This window comes from Balaenoptera ricei, chromosome 3 (genome assembly GCF_028023285.1).
Source record: "Balaenoptera ricei isolate mBalRic1 chromosome 3, mBalRic1.hap2, whole genome shotgun sequence".
Classification (NCBI taxonomy): Eukaryota; Metazoa; Chordata; class Mammalia; order Artiodactyla; family Balaenopteridae; genus Balaenoptera; species Balaenoptera ricei.
The window spans coordinates 26,569,909-26,593,727 of record NC_082641.1 but is presented as its reverse complement, the minus strand read 5'-3'; the positions used below and the strand labels follow the sequence as shown (position 1 = coordinate 26,593,727).

General features: G+C 37.2%; 1 protein-coding gene across 2 annotated transcripts in view; it reads right to left on the bottom strand.

Moving 5' to 3' along the window:
• The window catches only part of CDH6 (cadherin 6), a 127,067-nt gene that overhangs the window by 3,403 nt on the left and 99,845 nt on the right, over positions 1-23,819 (bottom strand). For both annotated transcript variants that reach the window (XM_059916158.1, XM_059916159.1), the window contains exons 4-11: positions 21,205-21,324; positions 19,022-19,189; positions 15,140-15,327; positions 12,878-13,131; positions 7,836-7,972; positions 5,186-5,307; positions 4,013-4,130; positions 3,628-3,879 (exon numbers count right to left, since the gene is read on the bottom strand). In XM_059916158.1, the coding sequence (XP_059772141.1) occupies positions 3,628-3,879; positions 4,013-4,130; positions 5,186-5,307; positions 7,836-7,972; positions 12,878-13,131; positions 15,140-15,327; positions 19,022-19,189; positions 21,205-21,324 (1,359 nt within the window). The remainder of the gene's footprint in view (positions 1-3,627; positions 3,880-4,012; positions 4,131-5,185; positions 5,308-7,835; positions 7,973-12,877; positions 13,132-15,139; positions 15,328-19,021; positions 19,190-21,204; positions 21,325-23,819) is intronic.

Here is a 23,819-nt window from a genome sequence, read left to right as displayed (position 1 = left end):
ATAATTGGTGATCTATCGAGATAGTTCTATGTGCCAAGCACTGTGCTAAGTGCTTTACATACCGAATCAAATTTAATTATCATAATAGTCTTACAAAGTAGGTACCATCATTATAACTCCATTTTACATAAAAGGAAATTGAGGTTTAGAGATGTCACATGTATGAACAATTGAAATCCAGGTCAGTCAGACTAAAAAGCCTGTACTCTTAATTACCATGCTTTGAAGCATGTTTGGATTGTAGACTATTTCTAAAGGATATGCAATTTTGCTGTTTTCAAGCATGCGGTTGTGTAACGGTACACATTCTCTTTTGCTCCTGATGCCTCATTTATCCCTTTCATTCAGGGTATTTATTTATTTGTTTATTCAATAAATATTTATTTAGTGCCAACTCTGTGCGAGGTATAGTTCTAAGCATTATCAATGAAAAAAAAAAGATCAAGAGCCTGTCTGAAAAAGGAAGGCAGGGGTGGTGGTGGTGGGGTGGTGGATAGAGACAGAAAAAAACAATGTATGTCATGAATAAGGAAATTATTAGAAGGTGATAAGTGCAATGGAAACAAGAAAAAGTAGGGCAGAGTAAGGAGGATGGGAAGGACTTCCGTGTACGTTTGAGGGGCTGTGTATATTTTTTGGAGGGAGACTGCATCATTGAGGAAGTAACATTTGAGCAAAGAGACGAGGAGTTATCCAAGGAACTATCTGGAGAAGAGGACAGAGCTAGGAGGAAGGCCACGGAGTGGAAGTGTGCCTGGAGCGTGTGAGGTGCCGGGGAGAGGAGAGGAGTCGGAAGGGCCATGTCAAGTGGAGCTGTGGATGCTTTGTACACCTTCACTTTACCCGGGGGTCCAGGTGGGTGGAAAATTGCATGGCTTTGGGTGGAGGGATGCTCTTAATCTACCTTTTATGCTGGTTTCCAGTGTGACGCGGATTTGCAAAACAGAGGGTTGTAAGTAAGGACAGCCTTTGGGATAGAGAATAGAATCAAGCTAACTGTTGCTCAAAGAAATAAATTCTGATGGACACAGGTTCATTCCAACATTTAAGGCAAGATAGCAGGCATTTATCACTTCCTGATTTTTCCCCAGCTTAAGTTGCCTATATCTTGTCTTTTACTCCTGTGCACACCTGAAAGTGCAATTGTCTAGAAGACAGAGGGCGCATTCAGTAATTTAAAGGCATTTGTGCACTGCCTAATTCTCCTACTGTTACAACTGCCTGTATCTTTTCTTATTGGCCCAATGCACATCTGAACAGAATTTCTTGAGGGTGTAACTGTCTAAAAGGAAGATCTTTTTCAAAGCTAACTTTTATAAACTGAAAATGTGAGTTCTAAGCACATGGAACAAAAACACTCTGAGAAAGTAAAATGCTGTCTTCTCTGTAACTGAGCCCTTCTCTTTTCTCTACCCCCTTGAGGCCAGAGGACAGCAGTGAGATATTTGGGGCCAGGGTGCTTGGACAAATTTGTGTTCAAATCCTATCATAAAACTGGAAAGTAGCAAGGCATCTGAGATCAGCAGATCTAGGTTCACTTAAACGATCTGACCTTTCTAAGTCAGTTTCCTTCTCTGTAAAAGAGAAGCAATAACACAGTGCCCAGTGTGAAAGTTATTATGCCAACTCTAAAGCACCAAAGAAGCACGAGATGTAGTAGTTGTTTTTACTGTTGCTTTCTTGACAAAAACAACAGATGCCACATGATCCACTTTCTTGACGGCAGATTTCCTCCTATATCAATGTGGCTTTCCTTCTCTTACCAACTCTCCGGTTTGCTGCCACTTTCTTCAGTGGTCTTATTTTTAGTTCGAGCTCTCTTTCAGCCTGAAAGTTACACTGCATTCTATAAGTTCATGGAGAAAATAGAGTACAGTGTGGAAGCACCAGGGGTCGGCAGGGTAAAGACCTGCGTTTGGAACTTAGCTCTACCACCTGTTAGCTGTGTAACTTGGCTTCACACCCTGGGGCCTCAGTTTTCATATGTAAGATGCAGATAAATATAGACTAGATGGTTCTGAGGATTAAGTGAGAAAGACATTTGTAAAGCATCTTGCCCAGTGTCTAGCCCATGCTGTGAGCCTACTAAAGATTAGATCCCATTTTTCTCCTTTTTAATTAGGTACAGAATTCCAAAGAGACTAGACAAGATGTGGGAAACACTGAGGCAAATTAGAAGTAATGAGGAGACAGTGAATTCACTGGAGGGAAAAGATGAAAAGAGAGGACATAGGGAGCTGGTTAGAAGGAAACTAAGGGGGAGGACAAAGTGGGTAGATGATGAGGGAAGGGAAGCATGACCTCTATGAGATGAAGGCTGGCTCTTCCTCCGTAGACCATGAGCCCATGGAATTCTTCCTGAGTACGGTATGCCAGTCTAGCCCTTCTAAAAATAACCTCTTTTTTTATCAAAAAGAATATTCATATCTTTCTCTTGGAAAACAATTTTTACAGACTCACACCATTAGAACACTGATTTGTCTTTGCATACTGTCAGTTTTTATTTATCCTCATATCTTAAAATACTTCCCCCAAATCTTAGCTGACAAAGAGAATCACAGTTCTTTAGCCGAGTTTCAAGACTCTGTTATAATTAGCAGAGTTGATCTGGAACGTGAAACTCTTGAACAGGGATTCCTAGGCTTTCTCTTCTTGGAGAAATGGAGGTTTTCCTTCCCTCTTTTCGAAGTCACTATATTGTCATTTTTTAAAAAGGAGTTTTTCTCCCTCTGTGAAATCCGGGTTAACTCTGGCTTACTTTTTTCCCCCATGGTGTAGGCAAGCTTCTCAAATCTTAACTTTTTTTTTCGAAGGGCTGCATTAGCTAACATTTGATTTCTTAGTTCACAACAGTCAAGGGACTTTGGAGCATTTTGAGCTCAACTTGTGCACTTAATTAGTTGGTTGGGGGTAAAAATTTCCTTTGAATCACCGTTAGATCTTGATTTTCACTTTTATTACATTCATTTCTTTTAGGTCGCAGATTTATTTCCTTAGTCACAAAAGTTATTTATTATTGAGAGTCTGAGAAATAATAGACATTGTGTATGTGGCAATCAGAGAGCAATACTAAGAAGGTAGTTATTTAAGTGGGTGGATCCAAATAAGTTTTCTGAGTTAAAGAAAATTTCACCATTATTTATTCTCCTGTATGAGAAAAAAAAAGACATCACATTTCTCTTTCCACTTTCCCATTGATCTTTAAACTTTACCTTTGTAGAAATGGCCTTCATCACATACCCCATGCCCAATGACTTTTGTTCTTTGAAAATTTAACATTTGCCAGGTTAAATATTAAACAACAAATGAAATGGAAAGGGCATATTTATATTGCCCTCGAATCCCCCTGTGATTCATTCCCAGTCTGATAGAAAAGATATTCTTTTGGTGGAATGACTCCCTGGGTAGGGAAAGACATGGGCAAGTTTCACAGCTGTTCATTCTCCAAAGCCATTTTCAAGCAAAAACTAGTTCATGGGTGAACAACATAAGATTCTCAGCACATAACTCTACTCACCTAGATCGGGCTGTATGCCTTACTGGGGGAGGCGGATAAATCTAGAGAGCCACAGTAACAGTGTGTGCCCCTCAGCATGGGGAGATAGGATGCAGGGAGAAGCAGTTTACCTAGTAGGGTCACGATGCACAGCAGGATGGCAACCAAAGCCCCCGTGCTCAGCCCCGTGGGGTGGACGAGGGCCTCCGCGTGGCAGGACTGCATGTTCCCTTGGTGGTCACACGCACAGACCCGGACAGTCACTGTCCCAGTGCTGCTTTGGACTGGGTAGTCATTGTCTGATATGACCACAGGCAGGAGATAGGTGCTCATCTCGTGTCTATTATAGCCATTTTTCCGAGTTAAGATTCCCGCTGTGTTGTCTGGAACCGGAAAGCAAAGTGGTGAATGGAAGTGGAAACCACGTTATATATTGGATCCATTGTGATGGGAGTAGACAGAGAATAGATGCAGATATAGATATATAGACAGACAAGGCAACTTGGGCTCATTTACCTTTGTTGTCTTGAATGGTAAAGTTTGAGCCACTGGCTGCTTCTGGGGCCAAAGAGAACGAGAATTGGTGCCCGCTGTAAGGGTCATCCTTGTCAACGGCTCGTATGGTCTGAATCAACTAAAATTAAAACCATAAAGCTGCCATCAAGTTTTGCTAACTCAAAAGTGTTTCTTACAGTTTTGCAGTAAATGGCTTGATCAAATGACTTCTAATTTTACTTTTAAAATGATAGCCTCTAGAAAATTTACAATGAATCCACTGTATGCAAAGAACTAAAAGGCTGGAAATAGAGGCAGGGACAATACTTTGTTGTGGAGCTGTCCTGTGCACTGGAGCATTTTTAGCAGCAAGCCTGGTCTCCTCCCTTCAAACCAGCAGTACCCTCTTCCTTGTGACAATCAGAAATGTCCCCCAGACATTGCCAAATGTCCCCTGGGGGGCAATATCACCTGGGTTGAGAAACATGGCCCTAGAGTGATACCAAGCTATAAAATATCACAATGACCTATGACAATATTGCAACTTAAGTAAATGGAGGCACTCTTTGGACAGCCTGCTTAGAAATGCAATCTTGGCATATACATAAACCATCAACCTGCAAAAAAAGCTAGTTTGAATATAAAACACACAACTTCAGCTTCCCATTTTAACATGCATTTTAACAGTGCACTTCTATTTTGACAAACTGTAACATAGTTTTTATATCACTGGCAGAAAAGACCGATTTCAGGTGGGGACAAATGTGTAAAACAGTAAAACATTCATGAATTTGTACTACTTGTACAGATGGGCAATGTTAAGTAAGTGAAACTATGAATTATAGGCAATTGTAAAATATGTTCTAGCTTTTACTTTCCAGTATATATGGTAATTAAAAGTATCTGCTCACCAATAAAGATTTTTCCAATAAAACTGTGACTAATCTATTTTATATCAAAACTTAAGACTGATTTGGGATCAGCATCAGTCTTTGATGAACTTCCCTTTCTTAAAAACTGTTTGTCCTCTTATGCAAGTTAAACATTCATCCTGGTTCTTATTTAGAGTAATAATTTTGTTGGCATTTATTTCATAGATAATTCAAAACTTGCCCTCAGCTCTGTGTATCATCTGAATTATTAGAACATCTAAATTAATCTGAGTTAATTAATTTACTTCCTTATGAAACTCACCTGATCTGCTTTTGCTTTTTCACAGACAAAGGTTTCATAGAATTCAGCAAATTCTGGAGGGTTGTCATTGACATCTAGAACTTTAATATACAGTGGTACTCGGCTGCTTTGCTTTGGATTATCTGAAAAATGCCAAAAAGAAAGGAATAGGCATTTATATGTTGATGGCCAGTCCCCTTTAGATGATGGTTACTCACTCCTTTCTCATTCATACATAGATTCCCCACGGCTCCTGTGAGGACCGCAGTGCATAATGTATCATCACAGTCACAAAAAAGTAGAATTAGATTGTTTGGTACTTCTGGAGTTGGATACACCTGATGGAAATATCTAGGAGACAAAGCTACTTCTATTGGTACAGTGCAACTGTATAACAAACCCCAGAGTAACACAAAATAAAGAAAAGTTCTCCAGAAAAGGAATTTTAGAAGCATATTTTAAAGGAAGCCAAGGAAGTAGGCAGATGGGAAAAATGTGGGCAGAAGGAAAAAGGATGGGACAATAATGATTGTTAATGGTCTTAGTTTTTTAGTTTGAGAGCTAGACATTGTGCTGAGCGCTTTGTTATATTTTATTTAATCCTTATAAACTTCTGAGATAAATATAATTATTGCCCCCATATTATAGACGAGGAAACACATCATATTATAGATGAGACACAGAGAAGTTAGGTAACTTGTCCATATTCACAGAGATAGTAAGGACTGGAACCTAGGCTCAAACTTGGGTCTGTCTGACTCCAAAGCCTAGGCTGTTCATCTAGGATAATGATAGAGCAGAATCAGTGTTTGAAGACCTGAGATAAATGAAGTATTTTGGCTGTCATCTCTGATAATCTCCTGAGTAGTATGGAAGGCAGATTCCTGTTCTAAGAATCAGGAGCTGGAGTCTCTTACCTCAGGTCTCTTCACTCACTTCACTCATGTCTATTTGTTTGTTCACTTATAAATATTTAATGAGCAACTAATATCTAACTTGTGCCAGCCACTATTCAGGGTGCTGGGACACATGGGGAACATAACAAAGATCCTGCTTCCTGGAGCATTGTTTTTATGGGGGTAGGCAAACTGTAAACACATAAATATATAATGTGCCAGATGGCAAATGCTATGGAGAAATTAAACAGGTAAAAGGGACTGGAGAGAGATGGAGGTGCTGCTTCGTATGGGATGACCAGGATTGGCTTCTCTGATGAGATGCCATTTGCATAGAGATATGAATGAAGAGAAGGATTAAGCCACGTGAATACTTCCGGCTCTCGATGTAGAGGAAATGGCAAGTGCAATGGCCCTGGAGTGGGAAAGAGTTGGTTTAATACAAGCTCTTGGCTCTTGGCATCAAAGGTAGTTAAGAAGTTGGGACAATAAGATTCTTAGGCTCCTTTGCATCTAAAATTTTGCTCACATTATTCTTCCCAAGTTAGAGCTGCAGAAGATGAAGTTTTAAAAGATCTTTATCACTAGTACTTTCAAAGATATCCTAGAAACATTAAATCTTAAAAACAGAAATTTTTAGGTACATGAGATGACTACTTCAGTAAAAAATAAAATTTCATGATGTTATAAAAAATGATCTTTTCAGTGGGAAATAATTTTGTAATTTTAAAGCTTTAAGTATTCTCTGTCATTGGTATCCACATTAGTCCACATAAATTCTGAAAATCAAATTCCTACCTAACAAATTTATAATGAGGAGTTCTTATCACTATCAGAAAGCAATGCTTCATTTTGTCCATGTTGGTTATTTGTTATTCTATTCAATATCTTTCAGTCACTTCAAATCTCATGAGTTATGTTGACAAAGAATATTACTGTATTATACCATTTAATATGGAGTATTTCACACTAGATACCCCACTGAGCTAAAAACGTTTGAACTTTTAAAATCAAAAACAAAAACTAAAAAATGAGCTACAATTTAGAAGCCTATTTTCAAACATTTAAATGCTATTTTAAAGGTCCTTTTTCTTTCATCTACTTAGGTCTACACATTGTGTTTACATTACACAGTTTTCACTGTATATAACCATTTTATTTGAAGTATTCCTTTGGCCCTATTTTTCTCTGCCTTAAATTTCATGGGGACTGCCATAAAATTCTTTCTAAACATTGTGTTGATTAGTATTGATGATTAGTATTAATCACTTTGGTGTACCATGAAAAAGTTACAATTTATATCTCTTAATTCTGTAACAATTTTGAAACAGACATTCTACAGAAAGCTAAAGGATGACTATCCAAAAGATTTCTAAACAATGCCTACATTTTAGAATATACTTGATCCCAACCCCTCCTCCCGGCCACACACACACAACGTCTGTGAGCCCATTTCTTTTAGCTGCTTCTGTAATGTTCTGATTTATAAGCTTTTTGGAATCAAATCCAACATGTACCAATTCAACCTAGGTTGAGAGATGCATTCCTGTTTTATTGTTCCCAAACTGCAGAACTTCCACAGTTGCTTCTGCATTTAGGAACGAACCAACACGTGTCTAGAAGAAACATTAGTGCAAATCATTACAGAGCTCTTTCCCTCAGTAAGTATCGAGTGGGATCATCAATACACGGTGACGAGTTTCAGCCGCATTTCACTAGCCCTTGTGGAGATGCTCTGTCAATCAGAGACAGCAGTGGTAAAAGTGTGGACTTACTGATCTCTGTTGCTATCACTGTAATGTTGTGCCACAGCAATGTTTCTCGGTCAAGAAGTTTCGATGTAAAAATTGAACCATTTCCAGAATCGATGTTGAATATTCTGTCCATATCTGTGTGTCGATCAACAGAATACCTGATAATGCAGAGCAGAATTTAGAAAGGTTTTCTTTGATTTGCTATTCTCACATCCTAAAACTATTCCCAGAAAATCTGTTACATGAATTTTTTTCTACCTGTAGCAAGTATTTGAATATCGGTAACTTAATATTAAGCAAAATATTCTGATAAATTATTTCTTTACAATTGAGGTCTTAATAGTATACCCACTAGACAAGTTGTATGATTTTGAGTATCATTACTAAAGTTTCATTTTTTAAAAATGTAATTTAGATCAAGTTTATATAGTAATTGTTACATTTTAACTTAAGTTTTCAGACATTTGGTTAGGACTTTAATGTGTGTGTGTGTGTGTGTGTGCATAAGTAGGGTTATTGGCTATTTTTCTATTATTCATTTTATTTAAAAAATCGTTATGTTGAAAAAGCAAAAGATGGTTAATGTGGCTGAGGTTAGTGAATCTGGAGAGGGAAATAGCAGATGAGCTTGCGGAGAGATCCACAGTCGGGATCGTAGAAGGATGGGCTGGCTGTGGGGAGGAGTTGGAGTTTATTTGAACTTGATGTGGATCTTCCAATGGATTTTAAGCAGAGGAGTGTCACCATCTAACTCATGCTTAACAAAGATCACTGGCTGAATTGTGGAGAATGGTTGGACGGGGCTGTCACAAATGATAGGAGTGAAGAACAGGATTTGGGGAAGATCATAAGTCCCAGTTTTGATACGTTGAGGCTGAGGTGCCTGAGGAAAGTTCAGGAAGCTCAAGATAAACATCTGGACTGACAATCTAGATTTCCTATTCAACTCTCTAGGAAGAGAACGGGGAAAAATGCAAAGAATGGAGTTGCTTAAAGGATGAACGGGAGAATGGAGACCCACAGGGACTAGAACAGTGCCCAGAGTAGAGTAGGAATTTGATAAAACTTTAAAAAGGAGAGTTTGGAGAATTCAAAGAAAACGAAGAGGTGCTTTAGAAACCAAAACAGGACAAAGTCTTCAACGCTGAAATTGATGAAAGACTAGTAGATTTTGAGAAATGTTACCTTCTTTATAAATTTATTACTAGTGTCTGGAATAGTCATATGTAAGGGGAAAATATGTATACATCCTGTTTTATGGGGGGAGCATTAAAGAGAAAACTCAGAAGAAAGTTGATATGCGAAGGCCATTATGAACAAAAAATTGCCTATTTCAGCTGGATTCTCAAAATGTACATCATGATAGGAGATTTTAAAATGTCAACTCAGTAGAAATATATTTTAAGTAAATGTCCTACCTAGTCATACACTTTTATGTAAAAGTCATAATGCTTTTAATACATAAAAGCATTATGAATGCTTTTAATAAAAACTCTCGTTACTAACTTGCAAATAGTGTACCATGTTCCAAGATTCTATTTCAATTAATTATTTTGTTTTAAAGTACTACTAGTGAATTATAATAAACAGTGTTATCTTAATAAAATCTATTTTTGTCATCTAGCAGGTATCTAAAAAATATATATTCCATTATTGTAGGCTATTTAAACTTGATTTTAAAGAGAATTAATGAAGTTCACAATGGATACATATATGTCAAGCTGGAATTTTAGTTTCAGCTTACATAAATCTAGTGTTTTATTATCAAAAGGGTTGAAACAGGTGAAATATCTACTGTTTTGCCATTTATGTCATGAATCAACATTTATTAAGAATTTAGCCAATTGCATTGAACTTGCTTGATCACCTTTCTTCATTTTTAATTTGAGAATGATAAATATTTATAGGACATAATTACCAAAAAGGAAATCTCAGTATTCATAGCCTTTGTAAGGAATTTAATAATTTTCTACAAATATATTTTTTTCTTTCATGAAAAATGTCAAGTTTAAGACATGATGCTTATTGCCTTTATAAGCTGTTAACAATTATACACAGCAGTAATCTTTTCTTGCTCTTTGCCTCTTTTCTTCCTGCTATAGTTTTAAGTTTTACAAGTAATCGTATTTTCCAATTAAGCCTTGAAATAAAGGGTAAGGGGTGAGGAATTTTTACTTGAAGGCGGCTTTTGATTTTAAAGAGAGAGGACTATTTAGGAAATACCATAATTGTGTATTATTTTCTTTACTTAACTGGGGATTTAAAAATTAATAGAAAACCTAAAATGTCTACATTGTTTAGGAAAGATATCTCATTTGAGGCACACAAGGCCTCATTTGTTTGTTGTTTTTCTTTCCAAAGTAATTTCTATTTATATCCAGAAATTTACTGTCCAGTCACATTAATTGTAATAATAACTGATGAGGAAAAAGGTAACCAATCTCATCATGATTATAGCAGATCATTCTGCTATGTACCTCATTTTTTTCCCTAGAACTTTATTGTATTCTGTGATTCAATAATTTGTCCTCTCATGTATCCTGAAGGGAGATCTGTGGGTCAGGAAAAGAAAGTGTGTTTGCATGTAAATTTTTCTTGATAAGTGTTCAGGGTGACATTTTATAAGACTTCCATGGAAATCAAAGTACACTTGTGATATGAAGTTGTTGGAAGAAAATTATTTTATGTGATTAAAGAATTAAAGATTTGTGCTTACATAATGATAAATCATTGTTTGGGGAAGAATTCTCTAGTATTAATTGTGCACCTAACATTGTGTCTAGCACTTACTTGTGCAATATTTATGTCTTGAATAACCAAAAACTATGTGTGGTTGTAATTTCTGAATATAAGAATCAGTTTATCCTATAAAAAAACCCACTGGAATGTGCATCTATATACTAATATATCTATGTGTATTTTTATCCTTAAAGCTATATCTATATATGAAATCCATATGTACCAAGGGAAGGCTGGCTGAAAAAACTTTAAAATTAGCTGACAGCCAACCTAATCTGACTAGCTAACTACTTCCTGTAATAAAGCATAAAATAAATGCAATGGGTAAAAGTGCTATTTGGTATAAAAAGTAAAACAGACATAAAAATGAAGTCTACATTCCCAGAAGACATTATCTCCTTCAATTAAAAGCATGTTGACTGATCAAAGAGGTAACCGAAGCTCATATTTATAAACTTCCAGCATTAGCACTTTTAAATTGGTCTTGATGTTGACTTGCTAAAATTTTTGTCTTATGCAGTAGAACAAACTCTGCACGTTGGGAAAGTACTTAAGATTATTTGTGTTGTACGAGCAGAGGCCGTCATTCATTTTCCTTATTAATAATGTTAAATGTATATGGAGGAACACTTGACCCATGGGGCTCTCATGTGGCTGCTTTGGGTTGCCCATCATCCAATTTAAGGAGTCTACAGGTATTCCAGTAGAATGATAAGACAACAGAGTCTGTTTTCCCAAAGATTTAAAATTATTCCCTGAAAATAAGCCAGGCATTTTTGAGTTTTAGATGTGGGACTTGCCCTGAGGTTTCATTTGGACTCAATGGCTAAAAAGTTGAACTCAAGGGCTCAATGGCTAAAAAGTTGGAAAATGACTGCCTTAGAGCCTCAAACTCTTTCATCTGCAATAATATTCTTCATGCAGCAGCCAACGTGATCCTCTTAGAGAGTAGTTTTGGATTAGTTAACTTTTCTACCCAAAGCTCTCCAGCGGCTTCTTACCTCAGTCAGAATAAAATCCAGTGGTTACCAGCGCCTACAAACCCCAGTAGGCCCTGCTTCACTCACCACCTACCAAACCTCCCCGCCTGCGCCCCTCTCTCGGCTGCGGAGGCCTCTACTCCTACCTGCCAAGCCAGCTCTGATATCAGACCTTACCCTTGCTTTCCCCTCTTGTTGGCATGTTCCTCCCCCAGATAGCAGTGTGGTTCAACCCTTCATTTCATTCAGATCTTTATTCAGATGATTTCCAACAAGGCCAAGCCTGACCACGCTATCTAAAATAGTACCCCAGATACCCTTTGTTTTCTATACTCTGTCTTATCTTACTGCTTACACTTTAGTTTCACCTGACATAGCATATATTTATCATTTGCTTATTTCTGTCTTCCCCAATTAGAATGTAAGCTCCATGAGATCAGGACTTGGTACTGTTCTCTGTCATATCTCTAGTGCCTAGAACATGCCTGGCACATGGCAAGTGCCCTGATCAGAATAGATCTGTAGACTCACTGGTACAGCTTCTCAGTCTGCTTACTTTCTTTATGAGGAATAATTTACACAATAATATTCTGGTTTAGCACTTTTCTCATCTAGTCAACTAAGCTACTGGTAAAGGCTCAAAGTTGTTGACTCCAGTGCTTTCATGATAAGATTCTAGAATACTTAAGCAGCGGTGGTCTCAAAGGGCAATGAGGCTTTCTTACAACATGATTTACAACGAAGGTGTAAGGAAAGTACAGGGAAAATAGAGCTTGCTTACATAGTATATATTTGGATTCAGCTCTTTAATTTAATTTCCCCAGGATTTCACAGACGTATATCATGAAACAGTGCTTGTTTTTATCCATGTCTGCAACAGAAAAAAATTATGCATCCAAATGGAGCATAATTCTGCCTGTAAGTGTTACATGGTGGGTTCTTCCACACTTGAAAAACTGACTTTCAAGCACAGCGCCTTGTTTGTTAAAAATGCTTTCTCCGTTCCACACAAATCTCTGACAAATCTAAGACCTAAAAAAAAAAAAAAATCCCAGACCATTCAGCTGCATTACCTTGTACCACTTCCATGTAAGCAGTAACCTCCTTATAGCTCATTTTATGTTTTTTCACCCCAGATTTTGAGTTTTTTAGGTTTACATCGTTGCTAAAATAATATTTTATGTTGAGCAAGAAGAGTAGAGTTAGTAAAGGTACTTTAAAGTAGTTTTTCAGGAAGACAAAACTAATTGGAAAAACGGGATTCCTCTTTTCCAACTTACAAGTGAATATTTGAATATAAATCAACAAACTTATGGAAGAGACATGTCACAGAAGTGTGCTTACTTGACAGGATTCCGGGCAGCATCTGGATCCTGGGCTGTGACTGAGCCTATTGTCGTATTTATCTGAGCATCTTCTCTTATTTGTAGGATGTAGGCCAGTTTGCTGAAGACAGGGGGCTCGTCTACATCTTCCACCATAATTTTAACTGTGGCTGAATCTTTGAATGGACCCAGGTAAAGAAAGCGGGGTTCAATGTGAGGGTTGGAGGCTTCCACTTTGAGGGTGTACACTTTCTTCTTTTCAAAGTCCAAGAGCTTGCAGGGGGTGTGGGGAGGAAGAAGTGACATATTTAAAGCAGCCAAGACACAGAAAGCCAAGGCATGAGCCATTTTTAGTGCAAATCACAGATAAATGAAAGTGATCATATTGCTTTGAGACATCACTACACAGCGTGATATTGGGTAAAGACATTGGAGTTCAGATACCACACAATCCTGATGGAAGTGTGGGCTGAAATCACGCACCAGGGATGCAAGTTATAATGGGCAGGAGAGGGAACCTAGAAGCAGGAGGGAACCTAGGACAGGCCCCCTTTAAAAAAAATCCTTATATTTGACTACAGGGAGCCTCGCCAGGGGCAGGTTGGCAAATATGTAGTAGATCCTTCTGTGTCAGATGTTGTCACATTTGGCTTTAATTGAACAGCTAATGAGTGCTTAAAATTTGCCAAGGGACTTCCCTGGCAGTCCAGTGGTTAAGACTGTGCTTCCACAGGGGGTGTGGGTTCGATCCCTGGTCGGGGAACTAAGATCCCACATGCTGCGTGGTACGGCCAAAAATTTTTTTTTTTAATTAAAAAAAATTGCCAATATCTGAGCCCCACCCTGGACCACTAAACCAAAATATCTGGGGTGGGGATGGCAATCTAGACTTTTAAACACCTCCCCTAGTGATTCTACTGAGCAGCCAGGATGGAGAACCACTGGTTTGCAGCATGATTCCTTGTTCTTCATTCAGATAAAATAGATTAAAAATGGGTTTTTTTTGGCATGAGTTGATAAAATAGTCCAAGTGATATCCTGATAAGGGCATCCGGCTAATTACTTGCCAAAGAAAGTAATGATCATTGTTGTCAGAGGTCTTTAGGAGAAGTATCTCTGCTTCTGGAGACATAGTGAACCCAAATGCTTGTTGTTGACTTTTAGTTTTAGATGATAATATGACAAGGCTCACGAGAAACACAATTAATCAAGACGTTAGTGAATGTGATTTAGTCGGCTAGGCAAAATTTCAGTTTGAATCTGATAAGGCACCAAGAAAATTAAAAAGGTTAATGCACACTAATGGGCTTCCTAATTATGTTATAGTATAAAACATTGATCTGAATGTCACTTAAACATGTTTTATTGTTTTATTTATTTCCAGATATTAAGACATGTAATCCAAAGCTTAAGAGGAAAACTTTTCTTCTTATTTACATCTACTTACGCTTATATTTACCAGCAAATACAACAATATGCGACAGGAGAGAGAAAATATTACACCATACATGATAAAAGTGAAATCTTTAAAAAAAGTAACCAAAACTAATATTATTTTTAGCTTTGAAGCACACAGTTTATTGGTTTTTAATTTTTGCCATATTTTAGTATACTGCTCCGTGGTACCAAACAATTCTGGGGGTTAAATAGTGAATAAGTACATAGAGGAAAATAGGAATTTAGAAAATAAAAACTTTATTATTGTGTTCCAAAAAGTAGCTAAAGAGCTTGCAGGAAATTTTGTTACTTTATTTTTGTGGTCTTTATATATCCTCTCTAATTCAAACCATCTTTATCACTGCTTGTATTATTCTCTTCCTTCAAAGCATGTAACGGAGTTTGTAGTTATACATGTTTCTTTGTTTATTTGCTTTCTTGTCCATGAGAGCAGTTCCCTGAGAGGAGAGACCATTCTGTTGAATGTACTATTGCACCTCCAGCATCTAGAACAGTGTCTGGAACTGTTTTTAAATTTATTCTTCACTTACATTATTTATTTCATGTATTTTTTGTATATCATTTGTTTATATTGTTTATTTACTTAGGAAGTCTTTAATAAAAATTTACTGAAAGTATGGAATTAATGAATGTATAAGATTATTGAGGACCCCTGAAAGCCAACCAAAGAACTCTCAATATAATTAGACTAGGTCTTAGAAAGAAAATTAATAAGACAAGACTTGAGAGGAACGTTCATGTGAGATGTAATTGCCCCCAGTTACTTGGGGATCAGAGAAAAGTAAATGCCTTCATTTGTGTGGTATTTTAAAAAATGCATTACCTTTTTGACAGTTATAATCCCTTCCTGGGTTTCCTGATCGGTGATGACATCAAACATGTCCAGCCCCTCTCCCTCTGTAATGCTGTACTCAATGTCAGCATTTTCTCCCAGGTCGGCATCGCTGGCTTTGATCCTGCCAATTGGTGTACCCGGCGGAGATGATTCAGGGGTTTTAAACTGGTATGTACCTATTAATCACCAGACAGAAATAAGTCAAATACAGACTAATTACATTCCATCATACTAAAAACAAAACCCATTTTCTAGCAGTTCGTTCAGACATTACCATGGATGCAGGCAGATTTGTGCTTTCCTTAAAATAATTAATGGTGCCCTAGGCTCCTTAATGTTTTTACTTTCATGATTGTTAAGACTATTTCTCCTATTTCATGACCTGTCTCGTGGCAAAGGGAAAACACTTTTCTTCTCCTGTAAGTAGGCTTCCAAGTTTATGGTGTGATTGTGAGAAAGTCTGAACTGTGAAAGGAGGGCACGGAAGGTTGCGAAGACCCCTGTTAATGTAATCTAGCAGAAAGAATAAAAAAGAATTTAACCTGAACTGTGACTTTAAGCCAATTACTAGGTGTTCTTTAAAAGAGCTCTTTTTGTCATTGCTAATAATAACTGAAGGTGAAAACAAATTACAGCACTTCGAGAATGTATCCAAGTAGAGATTCCTTCACTCCTACATGAAGCTGGTCTAGTTGCAGTTAGGGATATAGATAAATACATTGAGAAAAAAGCTCTTAATTTTTTCTAATTTTGACTAATTTCTTCCTTTAAATGTTACTAGTGTTTTTTCTATGCATAGATTTCTCCCATTCTTGTATTTATATTACTAATTTAAAAACTAGACATACACTTTTCTCATGTTGGAAAATTCCTTGAAGGAGAGTACATGTGAGTTTCAATTAGATCTGTCAGGCCAGCATGTGCTTAGGAACAGACAAATGGTAAAAACAAAACTTATTCTATTCTCACCCATTACATTTTGCCAACTATTTACACAAATTGCTTTGGGAAAAAAATTTAGACTATGACACTACTAAAATATAGTCCTTCAACAATATTTAATCCACTAAGTATTGAGCTCATCCTTGGTAAAAATGATAAAACATGCCAAGTTTTTTCTCTAGTGTATTCCACTTCCCTTTTGGGTGCCTCCAGCCCCTTTCTATATTCTCCCATCCCTTGCGTCGGGACATTACGCAGTAATGATCACAGTCTATTTATTCAAGGAGAGAGCACAGAGGGGGAAGGTCCCGTGGTATGGGTAATCCTTCTGCTATCCTTCCTCAAGACATCCCCATATGGAAAAGGAGGTTTCTGGGAAAAGGGCTGGTGATCCTGATATTTTCATTTCAGGCCTCTGTGGGGGATGTTTTAGGGTTCATAAAACCTTTCTTCTCCCCGTTAAATCAGAAATTAGTTAGCTATTCTGTTTTTGCATTTAACTACTGTGGTTAAAATACTTGAAAAAAGTAAACAAGATAAAACTATCTCCTGTTGATCTGTGTGTATCTCCATTATAAAAGAAGCCCTTTGATGATGGCCATTCTGACCGGTGTGAGATGGTATCTCATTGTAGTTTTGATTTGCATTTCTCTAATGATTAATGATGTTGAGCATTCTTTCATGTGTTTGTTGGCAGTCTGTATATCTTCTTTGGAGAAATGTCTATTTAGGTCTTCTGCCCATTTTTGGATTGGGTTGTTTGTTTTTTTGTTATTGAGCTGCATGAGCTGCTTGTAAATCTTGGAGATTAATCCTTTGTCAGTTGCTTCATTTGCAAATATTTTCTCCCATTCTGAGGGTTGTCTTTTGGTCTTGTTTATGGTTTCCTTTGCTGTGCAAAGGCTTTTAAGTTTCATTTGGTCCCATTTGTTTATTTTTGTTTTTATTTCCATTTCTCTAGGAGCTGGGTCAGAAAGGATCTTGCTGTGATTTATGTCATAGAGTGTTCTGCCTATGTTTGGAGAGGGTGTGGAGAAAAGGGAACACTCTTGCACTGTTGGTGGGAATGCAAATTGATACAGCCACTATGGAGAACAGTATGGAGGTTCCTTAAAAAACTAAAAATAGGGCTTCCCTGGTGGCGCAGTGGTTGGGAGTCTGCCTGCCAATGCAGGGGAGGCGGGTTCGAGCCCTGGTCTGGGAGGATTCCACATGCCGCGGAGTAACTGGGCCCGTGAGCCACACCTACTGGGCCTGCGCGTCTGGAGTCTGTGCTCCGCAACAAGAGAGGCCGCGATGGTGAGAGGCCCACGCACCGCGATGAAGAGTGGCCCCCGCTTGCCGCAACTGGAGGAGGCCCTCGCACGGAAACGAAGACCCAACACAGCCATAAAAAAAAAAAAAAAAAAACTAAAAATAGAATTACCATACGACCCAGCAATGCCACTACTGGGCATATACCCTGAGAAAACCATAATTCAAAAAGAATCATGTACCACAATGTTCATTGCAGCTCTGTTTACAATAGCCAGGACATGGAAGCAACCTAAGTGTCCATCGACAGATGAATGGATAAAGAAGATGTGGCACATATATACAATGGAATATTACTCAGCCATAAAAAGAAACGAAATGGAGGTATTTGTAGTGAGGTGGATGGAGTTTGAGTCTGTCACACAGAGTGAAATAAGTCAAGAGAAAAACAAATACAGTATGCTAACACATATATATGGAATCTAAGGAAAAAAAAAAAAAGGTCATGAAGAACCTAGTGGCAAGACGGGAATAAAGACACAGACCTACTAGAGAATGGACTTGAGGATATGGGGAGGGAGAAGGGTAAGATGTGACAAAGAGAGAGAGTGTCATGGACATATATACACTACCAAATATAAAATAGATAGCTAGAGGGAAGCAGCCGCAAAGCACAGGGAGATCAGCTCTGTGCTGTGTGACCACCTAGAGGGGTGGGAAAGGGAGGGCGGGAGGGAGGGAGATGCAAGAGGGAAGACATATGGGAACATATGTATATGTATAACTCACTTTGTTATAAAGCAGAAACTAACACACCATTGTAAAGCAATTATACTCCAATAAAGATGTTAAAAAAAAAAAAAAAAAGAAGCCCTTATTAGCTGACCGGCTTTACAAAAGGGCCACGCTTGAGTAAGTGGGTTTTCTACTTAATGATGGCAGCTATTTTCTCCTGGAAGACAGGATTCAGGTAGTTTTCTTAGGAAATCATAGAAAGGAATTTTGATCCTGGAAGAAAAATGACATTAAAACCAGTACCTACTTGAGGTCTCTAAGTGAAAGGGTCAAGTGTACTGCTTGAGACAGAGTGCGCATTTATGAATGTTGGTTTCTCCTTTATCTTCCTTCTTACCTAATCATGAGCATTAAAGATTTTAGAGATGACTTTTGGTATCTCAATTAACCAAAATGTAGAAAACTATTTATGATTTCAAATGGATTAAGTACATAGTTATTTCCACAGTTGTATTTTTAGAAACAGTAAAATGATAAATCCTCCCCTTGCAAGGCCTCGTGAGGACTTAAGGGAGATTACATGCCTGATTAAATTCACAAAATATAAAGTCAAATTTTTCCTAACAAATAGCAGCATGCTTGTGTACATATGTTCTGCACAAGCATATTTATGCCTGTGGTAGTCTTATTAATGAAAAATAAAACAATGATGTTGCTTTTATAATAACAGCCATATCAGACTATCGCTCAGCTAATTACCAATAAATGTTCACATCTACTGAGCATCAGTGTTGTCAACTCATTTTAATAAATGTGCCAGTTCTTACTAAGTTCACTAACTTTGGCAATGAATAATAATAATGGGAAATGAATATCATTCTTAAAGTTACAGTTTTACAAAAGTGCACTGAAGACACTCATTCAATCAAATGTTCCTACTCTGGGGAAACCGGGGAGGGTTGTCATTGACATCCGTCAGCGTGATGTTCACTGTGGTGGTCCCAGACAGTCCCCCCATCTGGCCACCCATATCCTTGGCTTGAATCACCACTTGGTACTGCTCCCTGTTTTCACGATCCATGTTGAGCAAGGCTGTCTTGATGATACCTATGGACATGAAGTTCAGAAATGGAAAGGGATATATTAAAAATACTTTACAAACTCATTTATTTATGCAAACAAACATAGATTGTCACCCACAATATGCATAACACTATGCAGATGTCATGGGTGACCATAAAGATGATTGATTATAGGTAGCCTTTGTACTGAAGGAAATTAAACCCACATAGGGGAGGTAGATACATAGATACATTAAAAAAAAATACACTTATAGTGCAAGGAGAATGAAAACAAGTACAAGTCACATCCTGCAATAGTGCAGACTGTAAGTGGTATAAATATTAAGTGTTATAAGATGACACAGCAAAATATAACTTGGCGTGTGGCACAATGCTATACTACTGTAGCTGCTTGATAAAGGACACTAGGTGTATTATGAGGAAATTAATAAAAAGTCATATATACTTGAACTGACTCCTGAGTTTCACATTACCGAATTAACTAATTCCTCATCAAATATACCCACCATAATGAATGTTCTGAGGATCTTCTAAACCATAAAACTGTGGTCTTATAAAAACATAGCATCAGTTCTCTCATAATGATCATCTTGTATGATCCTAGAGAATTTTTTCCCTAAAGCTGACGTGAACTTTAGTTCAACAGGTCCCAGCAGTGACCAACATTCTTCAGTTAGGTAAAATTTATCTCTATTGTTAGGTAGTTATAAAATAATTAGTTTAAAGAACTTCTAAAAGTTTGTCTAATTTCTATGTAAGGCTTATGCTTAAATTATCAGCATTCTTTCAAAAATCACTGGAGAAGCCTTTATAACCTTCTCAGGTGGCACATTCCAGTGCTTAATGAGTAGTGAAGCTGAAAATATCTTTTTTTATTTTTAACAAGAATACCTCAGACAACAGGTAGGAATGAATACCTCAATTTCATTCCTGCAGTGCTGGCTTCAGTGAAAGTGAAGCTGCTTTCTGTTCTCCAAATAATAGTACTTCTCTATTTAAACACAGGAGGTCACCTTAGCCTTTTGTCCTTTAAGTTGAATAATTCTAATTTTTCATCCTCATTGTTTTTAAACGCAACATTTTCTTTTTCCTTGGGTTCTTTCTAAGTTCATTGCACCTCTTACATCGATTTCCAGCTGGATGTAGTAACCTAGAAAGGTTTTGATTTCTACTAACAATAATGGATGCTTAAAAATCGTATAAAAGGAACTCTACTCCTATTATGATAGCAAAAATATGTGTAGAATTCACTATACAATACAAGTGATATTTATTAAAAAACCGTTCATCATAAGATAGTATGCTACTTTGTGGAGATAGTGCAGAAAAATGAGATGTTGAAAAAGGATTCCATTAAGGCAATCCACTTTGTTTTTTAGGGCAGTATCAGTTAGGATAAGCTAGACAACGTGACAACAAAAGTAAAATTTCAGTGGTTTAACAGAACTGAAGTGCTCTGTGCAGGCCAGTAAGAAGCTCTGCTCATGAAAACCCTTAGACATTCAGGGTGGAGACCCACTCGATACTGGTTTCCATCCATGATCACTGAGGCAAGAGGAAGGGAACATGCTGGATTGTGCACCAGGTCTAAAAGTTTTGCTTGGAAATGACTCGTATCACTGCCACATTTTATTGGCCCAAATAAATCACATGGCTACATCTAGCTTCCCAGCAGGGTAGAGAGATGCAATCCTACTAAATAACTAGAAAAAGAAGAATCAGAATATGTGTAAACAGCCCTACTGGCTATCAGAAGGGGTTGGCCTTTTACCTTCATCTCAAACTGGAAAAGAGAATAAAACAATGTGTAATTTTTCTGAATCTCCTCTGAATAAACATGGTGGATGAAAGATCCATTGTCAGATTTCTTGATTAAAATGATCTGGATGTCATATTTACAAATGTATCACTGGTGTTTGGGAGATGAATCTAAGAAAATTCAATCACACTGATTGTTTTTATTAAAAAATATGCTAGCTCAGTTGAGCATGTCAATTAAAATTACAGATTGTAAAAAGAAGATCCAAAAGGAATTCTAACCTGTTTCTGATTCAACTGAAAAGTAGGGCTGCCCCTGTAGGATGCTATAGACAATTTTGGCACTGTTTCCGTACGTTGGATCATCAGCATCAGTTGCACTGACTTGGGCAACAAATGTGCCTGTAATGACAGAAACATGGATTGAAAATAAATTAAGGGTTAATGACGGATCCTTGATACCCACACATAAGGAAAAAGCACAATCTTACTTCTATACAAAACTATCATGGCAAGGGAGTGAAGAACTACAGTGGCAAGCTAGGCTAAAAAGCCTTGGATTTCTCACTCTGAAGGAATGTGATCAACATCAATAAATATTGTAAGGATTAAATTAAAGGGAAGCACGAGAATGATCATGACTTTGGGTGTAACTGATTCCAACCCATCTCCAAGGGTGAGATTTTGCTACGACAATTCTTTCAAGTTATCTAGGCCTAAATCTATTGGCATCTTGCACTATTTTTTCCACAAGGATTAGTGTAGGTATTGTTTAATCAGGGGGCCATTTGTGATTTTGCTGGAAATTTGCTGTGTCATAGGTGCTTTTACTCCTGGACTATAATGTGCTGATGTGGAGCCTGCAAATGCAGTTGCTATTTTGTGATCTTAGCAATGCCAGCCTGAGGACAAAGCTGAATAGGACAGAAAATTACAGAGAAATATCTAGAGCTCAAATCAAACTATGTTCAAAGTCCACTTTACTTTTGGACTTAAGTAATGTGACCAATAAATACTTCCATTGTTTAAAGTAATTTGAATTGTGTTTTCTGTTACTTACAAATAAAAGCATCCTAAGTGATAAATCTATCTGATAATTCTAAGAGGTTGAAAGACCCTGAACCTTATGAGAAGTAGTTTTGGATTAAATAAAGAATTACTTCGAATAGCAGAGGATACACATCCAGAATTTATAATCCCAAAAGATGATTATAATTAAATGTACAAAGAAGGCTATGTTGTTTTAGATTGGCATTCTTATTTTAGAGGCCACAGTTAATAATAACTTTCGAAGTATCCCTAACCCCCAAGAAATTCCATGCAAATTTTTATGTGTATGCCTACATGTATATTACAATGAGGAGAAGTTCCATGGACTTTATCTGATTCTCAAAGGGGTCTGTGACTTCCAAAAAGGGTAAGACCCTCTGATTAAGATCATTTTATGGCTGACTTTTGGTATTCATATTAGACAAAGAGTAAGCATACTGCTAGAATTCTCCTGTCCCTGAACAGGGCAGGGAAGTCACATTTAGGAAATACTAGAATTTTTACATTGCTTTTGTAATATCTAACCAGTTCCATTTATTGAACAAATATACTGTACTGTGTTAGGGTTGGATGCTCTGGATGTAGCATGTTGATGCATGAGATAGAGCACCCGTCCTTGTAATTTGACAAGGTATGTAGGGAAAATGAGAGCATATAATTTTAAAGTGAGGAGTAGTAGAAGTCAACAAACACCTATGTTCTTATTTGACATCAATACAAAATTTGATTGCTTTTAGAATATGGTTATCTGGATATTTTTAGTGCCTATTAGTTGCCAGATGTGGTGCTGGGGGCTCTGCACTTGTTTTCTCCTTTCATTCTTACGATAAGGATTAGGAGTTGATGTTTATTATTTCTTTTTTATAGATATGGAACTGGAGGATCAGAGACATCAAGTCATTTATTTACCTAAGGCCACATTGCTCCTTATTAGTAGGGATAGTTTCAAACTTAGGTCTGTTTGACACCAAAGTCCATTTTTACTACCTTGTTATTGTCCCACTACCTTTATGTAATTCCTTTGGGATGCCTTTACTATCACAATAATGACATGTTAATTTATGATAATGATGAATGTCAACATAACTGTGCCTGTGTGCAGATTGGAAAAAGCCCTCTCTTCCTCAAGATGTGTTACTGTCAGCTACCCTCAAATATTTATAAAACATATTTAATTCTATAATGGCTTCAAGAGTATGCTGCCCCTTATATTGTGCAGTTACACTTTGCACATCTGGTTAGAGTTGCCCTGTGTGGGGACCAGGCTGTCCTTCATTAATTCTTCCTGCCCTTTACCACGTAGAGGAAAAATATTTTTCCTAACAAATCTTCCTCTTAAAATAATTCTAATCCTCCTCTTAATTTTGGTGATGGTTTGTGATTTTTCTAACAAAAAGTGACTTCAAGTAATGAGATGAGTAACTTCTTCATAGGAAAAATTGAGATGTTTTATAATCATTTCTGTAGATTATGTATTTTCCACGTCTTAGAATTGTGAACTGAAATGTCTCTGATATCTGACTCTCAGAATTATGGAAATGTTTTTTATTATGCAATTTAGCCCTTTTGAACTTGACACTGAATATAACTTAAAATAACCCTTTACACAATAGTTGAACATTTGTCATTGTCTTCCCTGAAGTGTTTTAATGTGTCTGACAGTGATGTCAGTAGGATTTTTTTCTTAATTTAAATTCTATTTACCTTTTCCCAGTCTAAGCAAATTAAATGCACACGTATTAACTTTAAAATTGGCAGTAGAATTGTGCACAAAATATTAATTTACCATATTAATGTCATGAAAGTCTCTTAATTTCTACCACTTAGTAAAGAACATATCCTCTAGA